Raw genomic sequence first — 17,377 nt, 5'->3', positions numbered from 1 at the left:
AGACTCGATTTTTCCAGTTTGTTGTTGTTTTTTTTTTTTTTTTAAAAGATTTTATTTTTTCCTTTTTCTCCCCAAAGCCCCCCAGTACATAGTTGTGTATTCTTCGTTGTGGGTTCTTCCAGTTGTGGCATGTGGGATGCTGCCTCAGCGTGGTCTGATGAGCAGTGCCATGTCCGCGCCCAGGATTCGAACCAACGAAACACTGGGCCGCCTGCAGCGGAGCGCGCGAACTTAACCACTCGGCCACGGGGCCAGCCCCTGTTGTTGTTTTTTCTTGAAGAGCAAGACTGTGAATCACACAAAATAACCTCAGAAGTGAATATTCACAATGGTCATGCAGGATGGAAAAATTTAATGAGAGGAAATTAAAGTGCTGGATTCTAGAAAGGGAAGAAACAGGAGACAGTTTTACCCATGGCTCTCAGTAGGTACTGCAGTGGGTTCCCTCCTCTTCCTACAGGGCAATGACCTCAGCTGACCTCAACCAGGATGGGTATGGGGACCTGGTGGTGGGTGCCCCAGGCTACAGCCGCCCCGGCCACATCCAGATCGGGCGAGTGTACCTCCTCTATGGCAACGACCTGGGCCTGCCCCCCATCGACCTGGACCTGGACCAGGAGGCCCATGGGATCCTGGAGGGCTTCGAGGTGAGGCACCCAGACGATGTTTTCCCTTCCAGGGTCAATAAACCACTGCCTGCATTTCATGGCAAATTCTCCAGGATGAATAACCAATAATAAGAATGACAGTAACAGCTGGTGGCCTACATCTGTGCAGCACTTTTCATTTTTAAAAGCATGTTCAGGGGCTGGCCCCATGACCCAGTGGGTAAGTTTGCACGCTCTGCTTCAGCTGCCCAGGGTTTCACTGGTTCGGATCCTGGGCGCAGACATGGCATCGCTCATCAGGCCATGCTGGGGTGGCGTCCCACATAGCAGAGCCAGAGGGAGCTACAACTAGAATATACAACTATGTACTGGGGGGCTTTGGGAGGAGGAGAAGGAAAAAAAAAAGGAAGATTGGTAACTGATGTTAGCTCAGGTGCCAATCTTTTTTAAAAAAACCCATGTTCACTTTATATCTCATTCTATCATTAACTTTGAGTGTTTAGTCTAACACCTTCCGAAAACACACATACGATTTAGAACTGCTTTGTTTAGCCAATCAGGATGTGAGTTCTTAAATACAAAATCTCACTTTATTTTGTTTTTTTAATAAAAATGTTTTATTGTGTAAGAATTTTAGATTCACAGAAAAGTTATAAAGACAGTTCAGAGTGTTCCCATATGCCTTTTACCTGCTGTTCCCCATGTTAACATCTGACGTAATTATGACATACTTTTCAAAATTAAGAAACCAACATTAATACATTGCTGTTAACGAAACTCCAGACTTTGTTCAGATTTCATTCCTTTGTTCTAAGTGGTTATTCATCACCAGAAAAACCTCGCCACGACTGTACAAATGTTCCTCATGGAATCTGAGCGTTCATTCCTCTTGGGAGCACTACTGGAAGGTTTTCCTCCAGGACGTCGTTGGCCTTAGTCCTTACGAGAACAATAAGGAAGGCAGGCAGGGACTGCTACTAGTGACAGATGAGTGTGGGCGCTTTGGTGGCACTGCATGCTCTGCCTATCAAGCACGGGGGGAAGGAACCTTGGATTTTGGGTCAGATCACGGTTCTTGTCCCAGGCAAGCCCCTCTGCCTTAATGCTGTGAAGACAGAATAAGACGGCCTGCACGGACAGACTTTAAGAAAGGAAAAGGTCAGTGGTTTATGGTCTAGTTTAGGCTCCAATGAAAGGAGCCATAAGTCCAAGAGGTATTAATAAGTGGACTGGCCACTGTGGGAGGTCACACAGCCACAGAAGGACAGCATTTCCTGGAACCTGCTGATGCCACATGAGAAAGTTCCAGAATAAATCCACCCATTTCTGTTGCTGCTTATTCCCAAAGCCACTCCCCTGTCAGATTGTTGTATAAGGTATAATAATCCTTTGGGCTCCTGTAGACAGGGAATAAGAGGCAGCTGCTTCCTGTGGAAGATAACTCTCTCAAGGTGAGGAAGGCAGTGGCTCCATGCTTTCTTCTCCTTATGATCTTTGATAATTTGGAAGATGATCAGATTAAGGCATGACTAGGGATGGGAATCCTGCACTCTAGCTCTGGTCTGCAATCACCCTTTCTGTGTCCTTGTCTATAAAGTGGAGGATTAAGAGATATCGCAAGCATTTGTCTGCTTTCAAATTCTGTGTTTCTCTGGGAGTGACTGGCTAACACCCAGGAGGGCTTGATGGTGCAGCTGATGGTGATGAAATGAACCCGTCCTCAGTTGGCAGGGGTCCCTACTTATTGGCCCCCACCCTGCCCCTTTGTGTCCTGGAGCAATCCTTTCCTGTTTATCAAGTTCCTGCCTTGTAGAAATGGGCAGTGTTCATAGACGCCATTGCATATGGGTGTAGAGTGATTAGTCAATAAATAATAAATGTGGGTTCTGGGGCATGTGTGTTATGTGGCAAACACCTTGTGCAAGACTATTGATCATTATGTAAGTTGTGAAAGAATAGAAGAACTTAATAAGTCACTTTTAAGTCTAGGCTGATTCTAGACAGTAGAAGAAAGATCTAGAAAATCCACCTTGGTAGAAAATTGTCCCCGAATGGCCTGAGTTTTCCATCTGTAAACCATGAAAGGATAATAAAAATACCTACGTTAATCCATGTCAAGTGCTTAGAACAGTGTCTATAGTAGTGTCATCCAGTAGAACTTTCTATGATGATAGGAATATTCTATACCTGTGCTGTCCAATGCGGGAGCCACTAAGGGCGTTGGCTTTTGAGCATCTGAAATGTGGCTAGTGCAGTTGAACAGCTGAGTTTTAATTTGTTTAAGGTGAATTAGTTTAAATTTAAACATAATAGCCACATTTAGCTAGTGGCTACTGCACAGACAGTGCGACTCTGGAACATCCTGAGTACTCAGCGAATGTTAGCAGCTGTTGCTGGTGTTATGCGATTATTATTTCGGATACTTTCCAAGAGGAGTTTGGTTCTTAATGTGGGGCATACTGAACACTAGACCATTTTCTAAAAACCTACAATTTATAAGAACTGACCTTCTTCTCTCTGGCACCTCGTCTTCCCCTCAAGGCAGACAGACATGCCAAAGATATCCTTAGGGCGGGGCTACTCAACTGGCGTGCAGAGGATGTGTTACAGGTTGCTGCAATTTTGTTCCTCAGCCCTCTGGTGCCAGGTGGGGTCCCCAGGCCTCTCTCCTCCCAGGGAGTCAGGAGTGTTCTTCTGCAGGTTGTGCCTTAGCCCAGGGGAAGTCACTTGTGCCTCTTCAGCCCTCAGGTCGTTTTGGCTCAGCCTTGGCCGTGTTGGACTTTAACCAGGACGGCATGCCTGACCTGGCCGTGGGAGCCCCCTCGGTGGGCTCCGAGAAGCTCACGTACAAAGTAAGGCTGCTGCTGTGGGTGGAGAGGGAACAGACTGGGGGGCGAGGAGCCATGGGAGGGGAGGCCAGTGCTAGCAGAGAGCCAGATGTGCCAGGCAGGGCGTTTGTGGGGAGATGATCTCAGGCCCCCCATTCAGGTTCTTGACATGACCTCAGGTTACCTGGCAGCACCTAGATCCTGGCTCCCTGGCTTCAGTTTGGCCTTACGTTTCCCAGTTCTACCAGGTACTTTACTCTTCCCCCCTCCCACCCCCTCCCCACATGATGCTGAATAATAGTGAGGGGAGAGGGGAGTTCCAGCCAATCCATAGCTTCCTGGCATCACAGCAGAGAGGCGACTTCCCTGGATCTCTCCCTCATGCACAGAACCCACCCTGGTCCCCAGATCCTGGGGCCTGGCCCACAGGGCTCTCTTCCCACGTGTGCTCCATACCATAGCAGGGCACGAGCTTCTGCACACCATGTGTGACAGTGAGGTCAAAGGCCCTTCATTACCCTCCACCCACCACAGGCTCACCTCTTGCCCCTCCCTCCTCACTCACTATTTCTGGACATGCAAAGGATCTGTCATCTCCTTGACCCATCAGACTCTCTCACTTTAGCACATTTGTTCATCCAGCTCGCTCTGCCTGGAAAGCCCTTTCTCCCCTTTTGTTCTTTAGGAGTGACATGTCCCCACATAGCACCCTGTGCTTGCACCTGATAACAGCCCCTTCCACACTGGGATGACATAATCGCCCATTTACCAGGTTTTTGGGAAGACAGAGATTGGTCTTATTTATCATTGTGTACCAAGTCCTTGGCTCATGATGGAAAATAACTGCTTACAGAATGAATGAGGATGGAGATAGGCAAGTTACAAGATAGGAACTGGTTCATAACACAGAATAATAGCACAGCATGTGTCCCAGGCTAACGAATGTACCTACACGGTCTGTTAGCGTTCAGAGGAGTAACGGGCTGGGCCAGAAACCCAGCTGGGCCTTCAAGAGGGGAGGAGTTAAATAATTCATTCTGCAAATATGCTGAACAATTAGGGATGGCAAGTCCTGAGCAAGACGCTGGGGAGGCAAAGATAAAAATAACAGTTTCTGCTTTAGGGGCTCTAATAGTCTGATGGAAGGGACAGATTTAAAAAAAAAAAATGTTTCCACCCAGCAGCAATGCACAGGAGAGGTTTCTCTCAGTCACCAAGCTCCTGACCACAGGGGGCTCTGGCGGTGGTTTATTTCATCCTCGGTTGTCTTTGTCTGGCTGTTTAAGGTTCTCGGGTCATCACCCGAGCCTTATGACCACCCTGCGGTTTGTCCTTGCCTAGGGTGCAGTGTACATCTACTTCGGTTCCAAACAAGGAAGAATGTCGTCTTCCCCCAACATCACCATCTCTTGCCAGGTATGTTTACTACCTCGGCCAGGTGCAGAAAAACTAGAACTCCCTGCATCCTAATTGCCTCCAGGGCTGAGTAAAACCTGGTTTCCTCTTAAGGACGTCTACTGCAACTTGGGCTGGACACTCCTGGCTGCAGATGTGAATGGAGACAGCGAGCCCGATCTGGTGATTGGCTCACCTTTTGCACCAGGTGGCGGGAGACAGAAGGGAATCGTGGCTGCATTTTATTCTGGCCCCAGCCAGAGCAACAAAGGTAGAGCTTGCTGGGGAGAGGGGCGGAGACCTCTGCTGCTCTAGACAGCTGTGGTGACTTCTCACATATGGGTTCATTCCCTATCATTTCATCTACGTTTTCTAACAGTCTCTCACTCTTACAGATGTTCTGGTAAGTGCTAGGACATCACTGAATACACAAAAGGGGATCCAGCCTCTAGATCCAGATCCAAAGGGGGCTCGTAGGTCATTCTCATAGTCTCCCTGGGTAGGAGTAGAAACACTAAAACATCCCAGGGATGCTCTAACGTGTCCAACAAGGCCTCTTTTTAAATAGCATCCTCCACTCCACAGAAGTGAGCTCTAGAAATGTATTTCTCATGTGAAGTGTCAGATCCATTTCTGACGTTGGGGCCCTTGGAACAGCATTGGGGCATCGAAGAGTTCTGGCAAAAACTCAGCAGAATGAACCCGTTTCTCGTTAGCCTCCATAAAGGGCCCACTCTTTCCACTCCAGTAGTCTTCCTATTGTAAAAGGCACCGGTTGTCTTGTGTAGAACAGCTGAATGTGGAGGCAGCCAATTGGATGGTGAGAGGTGAGGACGACTTTGCCTGGCTAGGGTACTCCCTTCACGGTGTCCTTGTGAACAACAAAACTTTGCTGTTGGTTGGGAGCCCGACCTGGAAGAATGCTAGCAGGTGAGTGCTGATTTTGGGGCCCAGGGAGCAATGAGCACAAGGGGCAGGTGCCTACTGCTGTGGGAACCCTTTAAGTGTGGGGTTCAGAGAAAGGGGCTAAGAAATCCTTAAACCCTTCAAGGAAAAGCTTAGGCTCTGGGACAAGTTGCAAGTTCTCCTTAGAAGTATGAAAATGAGAAAGATAGGTGTATTAGTGTGCCAGGGCTGCTGTAACGAAGGTCCACAGACTGGGTGGCTTACACATCAGGAATTTATTTTCTCACTGTTCTGGAGGCTAGAAATCTGACATGAAGCTGTCAGTAGTGTTTGTTTCTCCTGAAGTCTTATTGGCTTGTGGATGGCCGCCTTCTCCCTGAGTCTTCACTAGCCTTTTCTGTGTGTCCCTCCCAGCTATCTTTCTCTCTTCTTCTAAGGACACAAGTCAAATGGAATTAGGGCCCAGCCTAATGACCTCATTTTAACATAATCACCTCTTTAAAGACCTTATCTCCAATACAGTCACATTTTGAGCTACTGGGAGTTGGAACTTCAACGTATGAATTTGGGAGGACAGAGTTCAGTCCATAACAGTAGGCATCCCTGTATTTGCTGTCAATTGGGAGGCAGAATGGTGGGTCTTGTATCTGGAGAACCTTGATGTTGGGATTGACTCTGAAATCTCACCCACTCCTATGCCTAGGATCACAAGGACCAAGAGCATACAGGGAGGGGGACACGGGTTGGGATGAGGTGTGTTGTCTTTCCTTGGACCTGAATACCTGGCCAGCTCTTAATCCTGTGCCCCAGCAGCTGAACCCAGTGTGCTTCATTCCAGTCTGGGCCATTTGTTCCGCACTCGTGATGAGAAACAGAGCCTCGGAAGGGTGTATGGCTATTTCCCGCCAAATTGCCAAAGCTGGTTTACCATTTCTGGAGACAAGGTATGGCAGTCCCTTCCCTTCCCAGGAGAGTGGCACCACAAAATTTTCTTAGCTGTTCTATATTGATTTATTGTATTTCACAGGCAATGGGGAAACTGGGTACTTCCCTGTCAAGTGGCCACATAATGGTGAATGGGACCCGGACACAAGTGCTGCTGGTTGGAGCCCCAACTCATGGTAGGTCATGCATCATGAAACTCTGCTTCTTCTAAGTCATGTGGCTCCTTGACCATGTCATATGGGGGGAAAGTTATGAGATCTGGAGCCAGACAGACCTGACTTTGTATATTTCCTTTTCTCATTGATGTTGGGGAGTTACTTACATCCCTGGACATTAGTATCATCACCTGCAAAATACAGATTATAATAACCACCTCAAATCACATGTGGGAGTAACTTGGTGTGTTTTTAAAGCTCCTATCCCACTGAGCTTGGGGCTAGAGACTCTAGAGTTCAGCAAAGTTTATAAATCAGTTCACCAGGCCTAGGTCCACTCTGAGGGCATATGTTAAACCATTATTTTGATTATGGAAAAGAGTTAAAAAAAAAACCCCAAACAAACAAAAGTCTACTCCCTCCAAGATAATAAAAGTGAATCATGTTTATCGTAGAAATTTGTGAAAATACAAGGAAGGATATAGAAGGAAAAAAAGTCACCCTTACCCAGATATTTAAAAACTTAAGCTCAGACTATATAATTTTCACACCTGATTTTTTATTTTATGCCTTGAGTATGTTCTCACGTTATTAAATATTCTTCTAAAACATGATTTTTGATACTGGTATCACATTTTTTCCATATGCCTATGCTAACATTTACTAACATCATCCTATTGCTGGAAATTTAGGTTGTTTCCAATTTTTCACTATTGTGAATAAGCTATCATTAAACATCCACGCACAGAAATCTTTGACTGCCTTCCTGATTAGTTTTTTTAGATTCCTGCAGGTGGAATTCTGGACCAAAAGGGTCTAATCTTTTTTAAGGCTCTTATTACATATTGTTAAGTTACTTTTCAGAAAGATTTTTGTTTCATACAATATTTTTGCATAATAAGCAGAAGTGGGTTGGGCAGAGGAATGGCTAAATTTTTCATTGTATGAAATCACAGCGTTATAACATCAAGAACTTGCTGACTTCGCTTTAGAATAGGTTTTCTTTTTGCTTTCACAGAGTCTAGGTACTGCTTTCTAAACTCTTTCCACACATATTACTGATTTTATTTGCCTCACCATTCTTTCTACTGGAGTGCTGTGAATTGGAGCTTCCCAAACTTTCTTGGTTTTGGTGCCCTTACTGTGTCAGGAATTTTCTCTGTATTATAAAATATTATATAAAATATAAAATAAAAATGTTAATTTATATATAATAACCTATATATAAAATGACCTTTTTGAGATAGTTATAAATTCACATACAGTTGTAAGAAATAATACAGAGAGTCCATGTAACATTTTATCCAATTTTCCCCAGCGATATTATCTTGCAAACCATAACAGTGTCACAACCAGGTTATTGACATTGATACAATTCACTAATCTTGTTCAAATTTTCCCATTTTTATGTGTATTTTGCTTGTAGTTAACCCACATAGTTTGTGGGGCCCAGTACAAAACAAAATGCAGAGCATTTTGTTAAAAAATTATTCTGCATCTCAAGTCGGTGACAGGAGGGCATTAAGCCAAGCACGGGGCCCTGTGCAACTGAACTGGTCGCACATGCTGTATTGATGTCCTAACATCCTAGCTCCTCTGGGCACTGTACAACTTCTCAAACTTCTCAAATCAGATTAGACACCGTGACCCTCATTTCCAATACGCAATGATTTTCTCGTGGTGCCTGCACTTTACCGCAACAACTCCCCAACCTCAGTTTTGCAAAGATATGACATCATTGAAAGGAATGTGGGGACGCAAAGTTGACACTGTGAACTGGCTCCAGCAGTGGTCCATGCGACGTCAGACAGATGTCATTGTGTTACCTTTGAGATTCAAATTATCTGCAGCATCCTCGTGAGTTCACTGGAGCGCCGTCATGTGCAATGTGGGAATTACAGTTCTACGCTACAGATTAGCCAACAGCTGAGAAATCTGATCGACTTTCAGGGAGCCCCTGAGGGTGGCAGTCTGGGGTTTGAGTATGTCAGTCCGTCCCTCTCTCCCTGTCCCCCGTCTCTGGCTCAGAAACTTTGGGTCAGACTATGGCCAGCATACACAATGGTTTAAGTGTTTAGTGGGGATTTTAGGGTGCTAATAACTGCAAAGTACTTCAGGATGAAAAAGTTAGTACTCGGTGATGGCAAGGGTGAAGTGAGGTGGGCACTCATGCATCGCTGTGAAACATAAACTGATAAACCTTTTCTAGAAAGAGGTTTGGCAAATGGCAAGGGCCTTAAAAATATTCATTCCCTTGGATGCTCTATGGACCACTTCTCGGAGTCTCTTCTCATAGAATATTCAGAACTGTGGGGAAGGATATTTATCACAGTATTATATGAGCAAAAAGTCAGAAATGGCCTAAATGTAAGAAGAATATACAATTTTATAATCTGCAAAAATCTCCATTTTGCTTAAAGTATGTGTGTGTATACATATGTATGTATGTATATATATGTATATATATATATCACTCTCTCTCCAGGAAAAAATACTCCTTTTTTTGTTATTTTCCACACCTTGTATAATCACATTTAAAAAATCTCTGGGGCTGGCCCGGTGGTGCCAGTTAAGTGCACACATTCCGCTTCGGTGGCCTGGGGTTTGCCAGTTCAGATCCTGGGCACCACTTGTCAAGCCATGCTGTGGTAGGCGTCCCACATATAAAGTAGAGAAAGATGGGCACGGATGTTAGCTCAGGGCCAGTCTTCCTCAGAAAAAAGAGGATCGGCAGCAGATGTTAGGTCAGGGCTAATCTTCCTCAAAAAAAAGAAAAATCTTGGCATTCCTAAGTTTGACTATTACACAGTAATCCTGAAAGTTAAGTAGCTTAGAGTTTATAGTTTTTCTGAGTTGCAAGTGTGAACCGCACTGCAAGGCAGTGTCCTCCCTCCCTTGGCTCGGGAGGGAGTCCGGCTAGTGAGGCACCTGTGTTTTACAAGAGCTCTGTTGGTTCCTGCTGCCACTCTAAGTACAGGTACTCTTGAGAAGTAATTAAAACTCTTATGTGTATGTTCAAAAAAATCCCCAAAGAAAACCCCAAAGGCTAGTGCTGATGATGGAAATGAAGACAAAGTTGAGGTCTTAAAAGAATGGTCTTTAGCTGGAAAGTATAAGCATTATGGAAGGAATTCTGTGTTATAGTGCATTCTAGGATTTGGGAATTTGTAAAGGCCTCAGGATATAGCCTTTTTAAAAACCAAGGGTCTGCTGAATTACTTTTATTACTCAAATAACAGATAAAGAAATGCTAAAGCATTAACTTGGGGTTTTTTTCTTAATTGTCTACAAAGGGTATGATAATCCATTGTTTAATCTGCATCATCAGGGAAATGAGGTGTTTTGAATGGCTGAAATTTAAGCATCTGAAATTTAAGCACCCTCCCTTTTTTTTTTGAGACTTTTTTTTAGAGCTGTTTCAGGTTAAAAGCAAACTTGCGTGGAAAGTATAGAGATTTCCCACGTACCCCCTTGCCCTGACACACGTCCTGCCTCCCCCACTACAGACCTTCTGCACCAGAGTGGTGCATTTGTAACAATCAATGAACCTACGTTGACACATCACTATAACCCAAAGTCTGTAGTTTTCATTAGGATTCACTTTTTGTGCTCCACATTCTGTTGGTTTGGACAAATGGACAATGACATGTATCCATCAATAGAGTATCATACAGAATAGTTTCACTGCCCTAAATATCCTCTCTGCTTTGCCTGTTCATCCCTTCCTCCCCGACAACCCCCGGTGACCACTGATCTTTTCACTGTCTCCGTAGTGTTGCCTCTTCCAGAATGTCATCTAGTTGGAACCATACAGAATGTGGCCTTTTCAGATTGGCTTCTTTCGCTTAGTAATATGCATTTATGTTTCCTTCATATCTTCATGTCTTGATAACTCATTTCCTTTTAATCCTTTCTTTTTAAACTGAGAATTTAAAGCAAAATTTTGATGAAATTATTCTAAATTATGTATCCTACTTTAATAGACAGTGATGAATATTAGAGGTTTGGGAGTGATAATTAATCACTTTTCCCCATCTTTGTGCATTTGAAGCCATTTGAGAAGCAGACTTACGAATCATTCAGATAGCAAAATATGCGTCTTTTAGAAACTGGACAGGAGAACACGGTCTAGACGGGCAGCTGCATTTGGCTTCCCAGTGCTTGCCCAACGCGACCTCGGGGTGACTTCCTGAGGGAGAGTTTGCGTCTGCATGGCACATGTACACGTGTCAAGGCCCGGTAGCAGTGGCAGAGAGATGTGGACTCAGGCCTGCATCTGGAAAGCAGACCTGGCGGAGCCCATGTGCGCTCCCACATGAAGCAGAACCAGCACCGATGAGCCCATCCTGCAGGCAGGCAGAGCCAGAGGGAGAAGCCCCCGTCCCACTCCTCCCTGGGGCAAGATGGGGACAGGGAGTGGATTGAGAGCTCCTAGTTTTACTATATTCCTGGTCACTCCAGGGAAGTCAAGTTCCCTCAAGGAAGCATGAGAAAAAGGGAATAAGGATTTTCTCTCATTTCAATTTCTCTTGATATTTGGGGCTTTGACCCTGAATATTAATGACTATGCTTTATTAAAACATTGTTCTCTTGGGGGCTGTCGTGTTAGATGATGTTCTTTATCCTTATGTTACTGAGCCTCAGAATCCCAAGCTTTTTAAAGTACTGTTTCTTGTTTCCTAGCTTTTATTTCTGATTACTATTGCTGGCTCTGCTTTGAGCTCTCAGTTGCTTCTACTTGATGATCAGCTGTAACCAAGGGCACGGGGGGAAGGTCGTCCAAGAAAAGAGTCAAATCAGTAACCTTAGTTTTACACACGATATAGGCAGACACTGATGCGAGATTGTATCCACACTTCCTGGTTCACAGTAAGCCTCTCAGAGGACCATCAACCCCAACCCAAGGATGCCATTACATTTTTTGGAAAAGGTACCCATTTCTGATATCAAGGCTGTGTTCCAAAGGATTAAGTCTATGGGCAAAGATCTAGCTTTGTTGTTTAATTGTTCAAAATTTGCTGATTCAAAAAACACTTATGTAGTACTTGTACTTAAACCAAGCAATGCACTACTAAGCACACTGTGCTACTGAGCCACGGTCCCATCACTTATGGAATTGACAGCCTGATGCAGGAGACACACGAGTGAACAGAAAACGATGCTACCCTGCAATGGGTCCTAGGCAGGCAGTGGGCAGTGTGAGCGGCACCTACTCTAGACCAACGAGGTAAGGAAAGGCCTTCCAGCGGAGGGCACACCTGAGCCAGCTTCTGGAGGAGCAGGAGTTAGCAGCCAGAGGGGTGTGAACAGAAGAGTGAGTGGGTTGGGGGAAGGGGTGTCCATTCCAGGCAGATAACACATCGTGTTCAAAGGCCCGAATGTAAGAAATGTAATGGACTGCGGCTTAAATTCGTTATGGGTGAAGTACAAGTGAAGAGGGAGAAGTGGCCCCAAACAATGCTAGAGCCACAAGCAGGAGTCAGAATTCTGTAAGGTCTTGTGAGCCTATATAAGGCCTTGCAAAGAATCTGGACGTTCTCCAAAGGGTTGTAAGTCAGGAGAGTGATGGATGCAGTTTGCATGTAAAAAAAAAAACAAGATAGTTGTGGAGAATGTATTGGAGGGAGTAAGACCAGAAGAAGGAACACCTGTCTGATGGGCTATCACTGAGCTTACCCAGCATTTGGGTCTTGGTGCCCAAGTTGGCTGTACCTTCTTAATGACCAGAATTGACCAGCACTAAAACCGTCTGTCCTGTGGGGTTCTGAGTGGTCTGCATCACTGGTGGTGTAGAAACAAGAAGCAAGAACAGGACTCTGTTCAGTTCCTGACATCCTATCTTCACTCTTGCGATGGCAGCAGGTACTATACCACAGTTTATTTCAGATGATGTGTCTAAAATGGCATTCCTGACCATGACCTTGCACCAAGGGGGAACCACTCGGATGTATGAGCTGACACTTGACTCACAGCCTTCTCTGCTCAGCACCTTCAGTGGAGACCGCCGCTTCTCTCGATTTGGTGGAGTTCTGCACTTGAGTGACCTGGATAATGATGGCTTAGGTAGGTAAGGAAAAGTGCCTTTGGCCAAGAAGAATGAGTCCCTTTGACTAATAAACTAACTAGTCCCCTAATTGGGTCATCTAGGCTCTGCCCTCATAATTGACAGCCCAGTGGCCCAAGGGCATTTAGATATATTTGGAGTCAGCTAAGACCAGAGCTGGATGTACAAGAGTGAGTTGAACTTCCTGCAGGTGGTAACGTGAGAGTCATCCACATCAATTGTTATTGATGCGTGATGAAACAGGAAAGAGGCGGCGGTGACTGTGTCAGGATGAAATCAGGGTAAAGGATGCACTAATAATGTTTGTGGGAGGGTGGGTTTGGATCCAGTAGTGGAACAATGGAAAGGATGACATTGAAGAGTTAGACACTCGCTTCTGCTAGTTTTAATTGTTCACAGATGAAATCATCATGGCGGCCCCACTGAGGATAGCAGATTTAACCTCTGGACTCATTGGGGGAGAAGATGGCCGCATTTATGTATACAATGGCAAACAGACCACCTTTGGCGACATGACCGGCAAATGCAAGTCATGGATAGCTCCATGTCCAGAAGAAAAGGTAAAATGTTCTCATACAAAATTCTATACCATATTGGGAAAGGTCAGCTGCTTGCTGATTCCTTTTTAAATCGTGTCCCCGGTAGAACTCTGACAGTTTTTACCTGAACTCAGAGTCCTGGGGTCAGGACACAGTCACCCACCTGTGTTTTGCAGGCCCAAGCTGCCTGCATTCTTGCAATTCTGCCACATTTGTCCCCATAGCTGAAGTCCAGGTGGACTTGCTGTCACACTGGTCCTTGCTCACAGCCTGCCACTGCTCGGTTAGGAACCCTAGCAGAAGGAAACAGGCCATGGCCATTGGAGTGTCACTAAAACTCCTACTCTCGTTTCCTGTTTTATTACTTTGCTTTACTCCTTTTCTCAGGTGGGTTTCCTTAAGTTTCCTGGGCCTAGAACACTTGGCTGTTTTTATTTTTAAATTAAAATATTATTTTTAAATTGCAAAATTAATGAAAGTTTATTGTAAAAATTTTAGAAAATACAAAACAGTACAAAGAAGAAAATCAAAAATCATCTACCTAGAATTCCACTCCGCAGAGTGCCTGTTAACCTTTTGATGTGCATCCTTCTAGGTTTTTCTCTAAGAAATTAATTGCTACCATTTATTGTGCATTTACTCTGTGCCTAGTACTATGCTAAGCACTTTATATATATATAAATATAATCTCCACATCAAAGCTGTTAAGTTGGTATTATGCCTGTTTATTGATCAAGAAATTGAAGATCAGAGGAAGCTGTTCTAGGTCACACTGCGAAAGGAAATGGCAGAACAGGGACTTGAACCAAAAGCTGATTCTAAAGCGTACTCTTAACCATTAAACTATGTGTGTGTATATATTTTTAACAATTGTGATCATATTGCACATGATTTTGTGCACAATTTTGTAACCTGATTTTGTTTTACCTACCAATAACATCTTTCTATGCTTTCCTATATTCTTATACAATATATTTACTGGCTGCCTAGTGTTTTATCTGTAGATAAACCATAGTTTACTGAACCATTACTTAATTGACTATTATTAGTCACTTTGTCCATTTCCAATTTTCAGTTATAAATGATATTTACATGTCAACATTTTTATACATCTGTGTTTCTGAGCTAAATTCCTATAAGTGAAATTTCTGGAGTCAAAAGGCATGCACTTTTCTAGAAATGTAGAAATGTGAATGTAAGGGCGTAATTAAAATTGGTTAAAAAAACTCACATGAATGGAAATAATATTAACAGTCTCCCTTTCTCACCATTTTCTTTCTTTCAGGCCCAATACGTATTGATTTCTCCTGAAGTAAGTGCCTCCTGAAGGAATGAAGGAAGAAAAACTACAAAAATTGCCTTTTCCCCTTATTTTAAACTGATAAAATATTATGGTATGTCTCAAAGAGCCATTAACAGACAATGAACGTGTCTTACAGGCAGGCTCAAGGTTTGGGAGCTCTGTGATCACCGTGAGATCAAAGGAAAAGGTGAGTAGGGAGACCGTCCTCCTTTGATATTTCTATTTGTCCTAAGGCTGGGGATTTGGCGATGGTCTCATTTTGTTTATATTAGATTTTCTTTTTATTTGGAAAATACAGGAACACCAAAAACATAGCAACATTCACACACAATCCCATCACGTTTTTGGTGAAAAGTTCCCCTCTCTCCCCCTCCAACTTCATCCTCTACAGCAGGGGTTGGCAAATTACAGCTGTGGAGTGCCGCCTGATTTTGAACAGCCCATGAACTAAAAATGATTACATGTTTAAATGGCTAATAAAAGAGAAAGGAGACTATTGTGTGACACAGGAATTTTATATGAAGTTCAAATTTCAGTGTCCATAAATAAAGTTTTATTGGAACATAAAACTTCTTTGTTCAGTTCTTTCTGGCTGCTGTTGTTACAAGGGCAAGTGATTAGGTACTTCAGAGACTGATGTCTCTGAAAGCCTAAAATATTATTTTGGCTCTTTCACAGAAAGTTTGCTGACCCTTGCCATATTAGATAACCATTGTTAATATTTCGGTGTGTTTTCTTCCAGACTGGGCTTTTGTCTGACTCGAGACAGATAAACATATAAAGACACATTTCCTCTTGTCATTATTTCACTCTCATGTACTATATTATGCTTCTTCCCAGACAAATACATATGGAGCCATCTGATTCTTTTTAATGGCTGCATAGTATTTTATTGTCTGGATGCACCATATTTTATTTCCTTGGTTCACATTCCCATTGCCATTTACTCATAGTTATTTCCAACTTTTTTTCTTATTACAGACAATGCCATAGTGAACATTCTTGCATCTGTATCTTTATATAATTGTGCAAATATTCCTGTAGGTGAAATTCTTGGAAGATTGCTAGATCAAAGGGTGTGCACCTTTTACATTTTGATACAGAAGGTTAAAGGGTTTTATCTTAAAATGTACTGCTAAGCCACTGATTCCATTCATTCATTTTAGGATATGGTATCACAGAACTGTGCTAGGCTGTGAGAGTTATAAGGAGCAAGAAGACAAAGTCCCTGCTCTTGAGGAAAAATAAGATTTATATACATGAGAAGTTAAATAAAATGCAAATCAGTATAGCATTAAATGCTAAAGAGTAGTGTGAACACTAAATATTAACTGCGGGATGAAGGGCTGGGGAAACCTTCATGGTTTAGAGTATACACAGCTCAGGTCTGTAAGACACGATGCTGCGCAGACCCAGCTCCGGCTTATGAGAACTTTGGTGAAACTGCCCTCTAGTGGCCAAGACATCAAGTGGCCCTTGCTTTAACTCATTTTATAGGCGAGCCTGACAGCAAAAATTTAGGGTTAACCACAACAAAAAAAGATGGATTATTAAGTTTATGGGAGGATTCTCAAAAGGTCTAGTCACAGAAATGCTTTATATCATAAGCTTGGCTTGCATTTAAAATTTTATTCGTTTTCCAAAAATTGGATATTATCAGGAACCCATGTATTATACAAAAATTATTCATTTCAGGGGCTGGCCTGGTGATATAGTGGTTAAGTTCATGCAGTCCACTTTGGCAGCCTGGGTTTGCAGGTTCCGACCTACACACTGCTCATCAAGCCATGCTGTGGTGGCATCCCACATACAAAGTAGAGGAAGATTGGCACAGATGTTGTTAGCTCAGTGACAATCTTCTCACGCAAAAAGAGTAAGATTGGCAATAGATGTTAGCTCAGGACCAATCCGCTTTACCAAAAAAATAAAATAAATTATAGATTTCAACCATTATTTATACCAACTGAGGAGAGCTGCATAGATCATCTAAAAGTAATTTATATTTGATTCCTTTCTGTACAAAACTGCAAATTCACCTTCCTAATTATCATTCATTTGGGTCAATGGTAAAATTATTTCACTTTCTCAACATACAGCTGAGATTGGGGGCACTGAAGCACTCTGAGTGTAAAGATAAATCAGAGGTCATATATATTTAAAAAATGGACACAATCTGAGGTGATCACGGTCTTTTACTGAGACTTGAGTAAAAGCTGTGATCTTGAAGATTGCTTTTCCTTTCTATATGTGAGCATTAAGTAATGAAGTTGATACTAACAGACGGGTGCTGCTACCGTGTGTATTTCTGAAGCCTCTTGTGGGGCTGCCTTCAGTCAGCTCAAGCGCTCTGACAAGGCAGTTAACTGATGAGCGTGTGTTATAAGCAGTATTACAGGGCACAAGAGAAGGAAGACATGGTCCCTGCCCCCAGGTGCTTATGGTCTTGGTGGAAAAGCAAGACAGGACCCTAAGACCCCCCTGGTCAACATATGATGATGAAGAACCAAGGGCCCTCAGACAGCAACTGCAGCTGAGTCTAAGCTGGTGGAGTCAGGAAGGATCGCAGAGGCCCTGGGGCCAGAGCTGCATCTGGGAAGATGAGTCCACTGATTACGCAGAGAGAGGGCAGGAAGC

At 43.5% G+C, this 17,377-nt stretch overlaps 1 protein-coding gene across 5 annotated transcripts in view; it reads left to right on the top strand.

The window, feature by feature from the left end:
- The window catches only part of GPLD1 (glycosylphosphatidylinositol specific phospholipase D1), a 50,494-nt gene that overhangs the window by 29,789 nt on the left and 3,328 nt on the right, over positions 1–17,377 (top strand). For 3 of the 5 annotated variants that reach the window (XM_014734216.3, XM_001497536.5, XM_070244149.1), the window contains 11 exons: positions 461–647; positions 3,350–3,460; positions 4,778–4,852; positions 4,946–5,102; positions 5,620–5,761; positions 6,576–6,681; positions 6,765–6,858; positions 12,724–12,900; positions 13,301–13,461; positions 14,726–14,752; positions 14,880–14,930. In XM_014734216.3, the coding sequence (XP_014589702.2) occupies positions 461–647; positions 3,350–3,460; positions 4,778–4,852; positions 4,946–5,102; positions 5,620–5,761; positions 6,576–6,681; positions 6,765–6,858; positions 12,724–12,900; positions 13,301–13,461; positions 14,726–14,752; positions 14,880–14,930 (1,288 nt within the window). Of the gene's footprint in view, positions 1–460; positions 648–3,349; positions 3,461–4,777; positions 4,853–4,945; positions 5,103–5,619; positions 5,762–6,575; positions 6,682–6,764; positions 6,859–12,723; positions 12,901–13,300; positions 13,462–14,725; positions 14,753–14,879; positions 14,931–15,041; positions 15,313–17,377 lie in introns of those variants that run through there. The other 2 variants (XM_014734215.3, XM_070244148.1) reach the window with 1 other exon arrangement.

This window comes from Equus caballus, chromosome 20 (genome assembly GCF_041296265.1).
Source record: "Equus caballus isolate H_3958 breed thoroughbred chromosome 20, TB-T2T, whole genome shotgun sequence".
NCBI classification, from domain to species: domain Eukaryota; kingdom Metazoa; phylum Chordata; class Mammalia; order Perissodactyla; family Equidae; genus Equus; species Equus caballus.
The sequence above is the reverse complement of the archived record's forward strand: the minus strand, read 5'-3'. Positions and strand labels throughout refer to the sequence as shown.